The 7692-nt window shown below is 47.9% G+C and overlaps 1 protein-coding gene across 1 annotated transcript in view; it reads right to left on the reverse strand.

The window, feature by feature from the left end:
* LOC310789554 (EH domain-binding protein 1-like) overlaps window positions 1-7692 on the reverse strand; it is a gene marked incomplete at both ends in the record, with an annotated part of 74461 nt that overhangs the window by 66090 nt on the left and 679 nt on the right. The window contains one exon of the mRNA XM_083651191.1: window positions 7644-7690. Coding sequence (XP_083507317.1) covers window positions 7644-7690 — 47 coding nt within the window. The remainder of the gene's footprint in view (window positions 1-7643; window positions 7691-7692) is intronic.

The raw sequence follows: 7692 nt of genomic DNA on the forward strand, positions 1-7692 counted from the left end.
TATAAAACGGTTTCCAAGTATGATAATATAATAATAATAATAATACTATAAGTCCGACTCCGACTGGCATGTCATTCTGATAGAGTCAGTTGAAACACTACTGTAAGGCGGGACCGCAAGAACATGCGGGTGATTTGATTGGATCGTTCTGGAGACTGAAGTTGACATTGGCCAATCCTAGCGCTTGCTGAGTAGCTGAGAGCTTTCTGGAAACCCCGACAGGCAGGCAGCGCGAGGCAGCGTTGCATTCTCAGCGCTTGCTGAGAAGCTGAATGCTTTCTGTAAAGCCCGACACCAACTAACGTTACGGGGTTAAATGCGGGGTTAAATGCGGGGTTAACAGCCTTTCTTTTGCAAAGAAGACATTAGCCCGCATCTATTCTTGTACAAAACATCATTTTCTGCGAAGTATTAGTAAAGTTATAAGCGAAGATCGATTCACAAGGATCTGACAGCTGACTCCGCCATTTTTTTTTTCTACGTTGTCATTTGAGGTAAGCCTTATTATTATTACTCTCTTAGTAAGAGAGTTGCCATGGCAACCAATAACCCATGGCCATGGGTTATTGAACTCGGTTACTGGAATTATACAATGGCTGTGAACCAATCAGATTGCTTGATTTGAGAGAGCCGTTTTATAATACTCATTATACTGTTATTGTATATGCTTATAATATTCATTGACTAAAGGAGAGTAACGGCTATCGGTGGACATCAGTGTCTCTTCCAGCTTCAAATCTAGTCAGGAAACAGCAGACTAACTTCATTGACATGCTGGACAAAACGTGACACGCGCTGGACTGCTTCTTCCTGTGGACGAGAGACAGAGAGAAGAGAGACTGAGAAAGAGAGAGAGATGAGAGACTGAGAAAGAGAGAGAGATGAGAGAGAGACTAGAGAGTGAAACAGACAGAGCAGAGGTTGTGTGTGTGTGTGTGTAATTGCCCAACGCCGTTTCTACAAAAGTTGAATGCGTTTACATTTTTCCACCGGACGATGCTCCGTTTTTCTTCTTGTTTTGCGGAACCACCAGTATCCAGGGAAGAGCTGTAGCTTTGATCTTCTGAATCTCCCTGCTTTACATGCATTATACACACACTTCACAGTACAACCTCTGTCTTTAACTACTGTCCACTGAGCAGCTGTTACTGGTGTAGTTGGGACGGTTGAGCCCCTTGCTCAAGGGCACTTCCATATCAGTTGCTAAGGGAGGGGAGGGGAGGGGGGGGATTTCAAAAATGTTCCCTGCCAGTCCAGGGGAATTGAACCGGTGACCTCCTTGCCACAAAGCCTTCTAACACACCGACATGTTGTTTCTCCATCACACACAGAGAGAGAGAGAGAGAATAGAGGTGGAGAAGTGGAGAATTACAGGGTGGTGCGATGAGATCAATGAGACGTTTCTCAATTTACAATTAATTATGACGTCTTTTGTTGTTGTGGGGGGGGGGCTTTTTCACTCTCCGCTCCTTTGTCCCTTTACACTGATGGAGAGGAACAATGCACCCAACATATATACTCACACAGGGAAATGAGCTCTGTGTGTGTGTGTGTGTGTGTGTGTGTGTGTGTGTGTGTGTGTGTGCGCACGTGCACATGTGTGTGTGCGCACGTGCACGTGTGTGTGTGCGCGCACGTGCACGTGTGTGTGTGCGTGTGTGCGTGCGTGTGTGTGTGTGTGTGTGGCTGCCCAGACAAGGCAGGAAGAAAGAAGTGATGGTGAAAGGAGGAGAACAGAGAGGAGTTTGCCAGTTTGAGTTGCCCCTCCTCCCCTGGCAGAGAGACAGTGTGAAAGAGAGAGAGAGAGAGAATGGGGGGAATAAGACGGCCTGATTGGGTTTCGAACACGTATTCAGGAGAGCAAAGTGTGCGTGCATTGTTCCCCTCTCCAGGCCTGAAAGAGAGAGACAAGTTTGAAAAGAATGAAAGAGAGAATGAGTGAAAGGGGGAGAAAGTGAGAGCTGTGTGAGGAGAGAGAGAGAGAGAGCGAGAGAGAGGGAGAGAGAGAGAGAGAGAGGGAGAGAGAGAGAGAGAGAGAGGGAGAGAGAGAGAGAGAGAGAGGGAGAGAGGGAGAGAGAGAGAGAGAGAGAGAGAGAGAGAGAGAGAGAGAGAGAGAGAGGGAGAGAGAGAGAGAGAGAGAGAGAGAGAGAGGGAGAGAGAGAGAGAGAGAGAGACAGAGAGAGAGAGAGAGAGAGAGAGAGAGAGAAAGAGGTTCTTATGTTGGGTTTTGTTTCAGGGTGGATGTTAGTCTTGACATGTGCTACAGTCTTTTTGTCCTCTGCCTCATGTTTTATTCTTCCTATTCTTATTCACCTTATGTAGCCACGCCCATTTGACCTGGTTGTGTGGCCGTATCAAAACTTCCGGCTAAAAATAATAATAAAATAAAATAAAAAATGGCTGCGCTGCTCCAATATTATCTAACTCTGAATTAACTAATAATTTAGCCAATTGTATGTAACATACCAAATAAAAGCAAACGGCAATGTCTAAGAATGCAACGCCATGTAACCGGCTCGTTAAGTCTCGCATTCCAGGGAATTACGTTAACGTCTGCGGGTCTTATTGACGTTTCTAGTGTCACTGACTACGTCACGATGTGTCGCACAAGTCTGATTGGCTATATAGACGGCACGCGCTTGACTTCCTTGTTTTGGTTTTCACTCGATTGAAATGAATGAACGTGTCCCCGCTATTTTTATCAGCCTGTCCTTAATGTATGACTTCGTGAAAATCACAAAGAACGAGAGAGGAGGTGAGTTGTGTGTCGTTTATATGCGGCTGCAGCCAAGTACGTTACATCTTGCCTCCGAGGTGGTTTCACTGCGTTCCTCTTCTCTTGGCTGTCAGCACTTAATAGCGTTCGGGTGTCACGTGACCGTTGAACGAGGCGAACATTCACTGAAGTATAAATGCAACAACATGAGCGACACTTTCTAATAAGTATAAATTAAGCTTAAGCGTTGGCGTCCGGGTAGTGTAGCAGTGGATTTCCTGCCTACCAACACAATGTTTCGCGCCCCCCGTGTTACCTCCGGCTTGGTCGGGCGTCCATACAGGCACGATTGGCTGTGTCTGCGGGTGGGAAGCCAGATTAGGTGTCCTGGTCGCTGCACTAGCGCCTCCTCTGGTCGGTCGGGGCGGGCCTGGTCGGGGGCGGAAGGGAACTGGTGGGAATAGGGTGATCCTAACACGTGCTACGTCCTGCTGGTGAAGCTCCCCGCTGTCAGGTGAATAGAAGGGGCTGGCAACTGTGCATGTGTCGGAGGAAGCATGGTGCTAGTCTACGGCTCACCCCAGATCAGCAGAGGGTGGAGCAGCGACCGGGGCAGCAGGGGGGAAAATTGCTAAGTACAATTGTGGAGGAGAGAAAATTGTTCCAAAATTGAGTTATTTTATTATTACCGGTAGTTATTATTAGCTATTTGCAAAAAGTTCACGCTACAAAAATCAGTGATAAAATGCACAGGTCTTTGAACACTTTACACCTGGATCCTCTGTATTTAGATAGTGAATAACGAAGGAAACTTTATTTTCTCTCAAAATGTGCAGACAGTGTTTTGGAAAAGAGCTCCAACTATACTAAACCTCTTCTTCTCAGTTCCACTGACAAAGCTTTGGATTGAATGTCACTGGTCCATGCCCCAGGCCTCTGCTCTCTGCCCACCCCCCCCCCCCCCCCCCCCCCCTGCCTCGGCCCCTCCCTCTGAGTGATTGACAGCCATCCATCGCTGTCAATCATTAACACCCCCCCCCCCCCGGATCCTAGCGCCCCCACGGCCTGGCTCGCAGCGCTACAGCCTGGTGCTCGCTGCTGCTCTGCTATCAGATAGCATGTGAAATGACTTCTCCGTGGCCTCATTACACACACACACACACACACACACACACACACACACACATAGCAGGCAGCACACGGACAAAACAAGACAACACACACACACCACACACACACACACACATAGCAGGCAGCGCACGGACAAAACAAAACACACACACACACACACACACATAGCAGGCAGCGCACGGACAAAACAAAACACACACACACAGCAGGCAGCGCACGGACAAAACAAAACACACACACATAGCAGGCAGCGCACGGACAAAACAAAACACACACACATAGCAGGCAGCGCACGGACAAAACAAAACACACACACATAGCAGGCAGCGCACGGACAAAACAAGACAACACACACACACACACACACACACACACACACACACATAGCAGGCAGCGCACAGACAAAACAAAACACACACACACACACACACACAGCAGGCAGCGCACGGACAAAACAAAACACACACACACTCACACACATAGCAGGCAGCGCACGGACAAAACAAAACACACACACATAGCAGGCAGCGCACGGACAAAACAAGACAACACACTCTCACACACACTCACAGGCACGCCCACGCACACACACACATAGCAGGCAGCGCATGGACAAAACAAGACAACACACACACACACACACTCTCACACACACACACACACACACACACACACACTCACAGACACGCCCACGCACACATAGCAGGCAGCGCATGGACAAAACAAGACAACACACACACACACACACTCTCACACACACACACACACACACACACACACTCACAGACACGCCCACGCACACATAGCAGGCAGCGCATGGACAAAACAAGACAACACACACACACACTCTCACACACACACACACACACACACTCACAGACACGCACACACACACATAGCAGGCAGCGCACGGACAAAACAAAACAAGACAACACACACACTCATGTCTGCACGTATCCATACATGTACTCATTGATAATGGATCTTTTTTCAAAGACTATAAATCTCCTAAATATTCACCTCTCTCTCTCTCTCTATCCCCCCCCCCCACACACACACACACACACACAATATTGATTGTCCTTATCTGTCATAATTCAGTGCAGTCTGAGCTCATTGCAATCATTCTTCACAGATAGGCTGAGAAAGGAGCAGGGGGGGGGGCATGTCTATCAGCTAGCCATGAAAGGCAGAGATAGGTGTAGTTACTAAACATTTCCATTTGAACTTTCCACTCAACACATTGTGTCAATTCTAAAGGAAAGCCTGAGCAGCAATAAACAATTGAGAGATTCCAGATTGCAGCAGGGAGGAAAGTGTTGGAAAAGGCATTTAAAGGTTCTGGAGGAGGGTGCAGGTGATGGAGGAAGGATGAAGATATGACAATATTAAACCTGTAATAGTGTTATGGAGCTAATATGATTCATTACTCTCTTTTCTCTGCCCTGATTTTGATTTGTTGGGTTTTACCATCATTTTCCCAGCATAAGAGTCTCGCCCATTGATGTGAAATGTGTCAAAACATACGTCCTTTTAAGCCGCATATTGTTGTTGTCAAAAAGAAATGGAAAATATGATGGCTTTTTACGTATCAATGTGGACTGTACTCATCAATATCTTCACAAAAATATTCTAAAAATATTAGTAAAAAAATGAATAAACAATTTCCCCACTATTTTTATAAGCATTTTACGAAATGTCTATGGGAAAATAAATGGTGGATGAAAATCTCTGGTACAGTGCTGAAGCAGGAAGTGACGTTCACTTTGGCTCTCTATGGTGTTTAGTAATGGAAAAATAACATGACACTGTGTGGTACACTATAGTGCATTAACCCTGTTATACGATAGAGACAGTCGGCATGTGTGGGAACGCCCTCAAAATGTTAAACGGCTGGCGCGCGAGTGGGGTAAAACCGCCCATATATCTCAATGGGCTGACTCACCAAAGGAAGGTGCTGCGGCTCTAAACTACAGGTTTGGGGATTCTAGAGCAGAACACAAGACGTCTGCTCAGATGTGCGTTTACTGTGGTGGTTAAATCCCTGATCGTGTCTGCCTGGGCTGGGCTATCAGCTAAATTCTAACTTTGCCGAATGGATAGAACGGGGGATTTTACCCCACCCTGACCACGCCCCCAGCCAGGCTGAGCCAGCTAACCCAGCGTCTATGACGAGACATCGCCTCAACCTATAATCTAAGAGTGGGCATGTGCAAAGAAACACATCATTGTAAATTTGAAAAATATCACCTCTAAGAGCCACATTTGAGGCCTTAAATTGTGACCATTTTTAAAGACCTGTTCAGATCTTAGACCTGTGAATATCTCTCTGTGTCCAACCTACAAGAACCTGATAGCCTCTATTCACTGGCTCTCAGCTTGTTAGGAATATTCCCCATGTTAGGCCTATCTACACAGCTTCTCCAGGGCTCCTGGAGCATGTTAGGCCTATCTACACAGCTTCTCCAGGGCTCCTGGAGCATGTTAGGCCTATCTACACAGCTTCTCCAGGGCTCCTGGAGCATGTTAGGCCTATCTACACAGCTTCTCCATGTTAGGCCTATCTACACAGCTTCTCCAGGACTCCTGGAGCACAGGCCTATCTACACAGCTTCTCCAGGGCTCCTGGAGCATGTTAGGCCTATCTACACAGCTTCTCCATGTTAGGCCTATCTACACAGCTTCTCCAGGACTCCTGGAGCACAGGCCTATCTACACAGCTTCTCCAGGACTCCTGGAGCACAGGCCTATCTACACAGCTTCTCCAGGGCTCCTGGAGCACAGGGACAGTGTGATTGGCTGAATGTACATCAGCGACCGGTGCAGATGTGGACAGAGCCGGACACAGACTACAGCAGGCAGCTAGCTACAATGCTACAGCTATCAGCTCCTACAGCATATTCCCATATGACTTCTATCTAGCCACTTTCTTCAGGGCTACTTGAGCACCTGGAGGGGGGCGAGGGACAGTGAGCTGATATGGGATTGGGTCTCTCTCTCTCTCTCTCTGCACTGTGGTTATTGTCAACAGGGTAGCATTCATGCCTCACAGGGCCAGCAGAGGTTATCACTGAGCCAGAGTGTGTGTGAGGAGAGCCAAGCAACCCAACGCACATCCCTCTGTGTAGCCCTCAGGCCCAGAGGGGACAGGGTGTGTGTGTGTGTGTGTGTGTGTGTGTGTGTGTGTGTGTGTGTGTGTGTGTGTGTGTGTGTGTGTGTGGTACAGGGGGAATGCATGTGAAAAGTGAATGTGCGCGGATGGAGGTAAAATGGCGATGTGTGTGTGTGTGTGTGTCTCTGAACTGTAAATGTGCGCATATGGTGGCAGAGGAGAAGGAGCAGAAACGTGTGTGTACATTTGCTATACTAGATCGATTCCTAGGCTCGCCAGCCCGCTCAGCTGCTGCGTGGCCTCGCCTGCTCTATTGGCATGAGCAGCGCACAGACATACAGACAGACAGACAGACAGGCAGGCAGGCAGACAGACAGACAGGCAGACAGACAGACAGACAGACAGACAGACAGGCAGGCAGACAGGCAGACAGACAGACAGACAGACAGACACAGATTGACATAGTTCACAGCAGGGGGAACGTCTTATGAGAAGTGTAATTGTAACACTCTGGTTGTAGTGCACATGTGTGTCTACAGACAGTATGTGTGTGTGTGTGTGTGTGTGTGTGTGTGTACTGTATGTGTACACACACACTACATGCAGGGATGAATGGTGGCTGGTTAAAGAAGGCCAGATGGAGATGTGTCTGTGGTGTGGAGGACCCAGCATGGCTGCTCTTACCTTCTTGTTGTTCTCTTTAATATCCTGAGGATTGAGCGACCTGTAGTCT

This window comes from Poromitra crassiceps (genome assembly GCF_964638095.1).
Source record: "Poromitra crassiceps genome assembly, chromosome: 14".
NCBI classification, from domain to species: Eukaryota; Metazoa; Chordata; class Actinopteri; order Beryciformes; family Melamphaidae; genus Poromitra; species Poromitra crassiceps.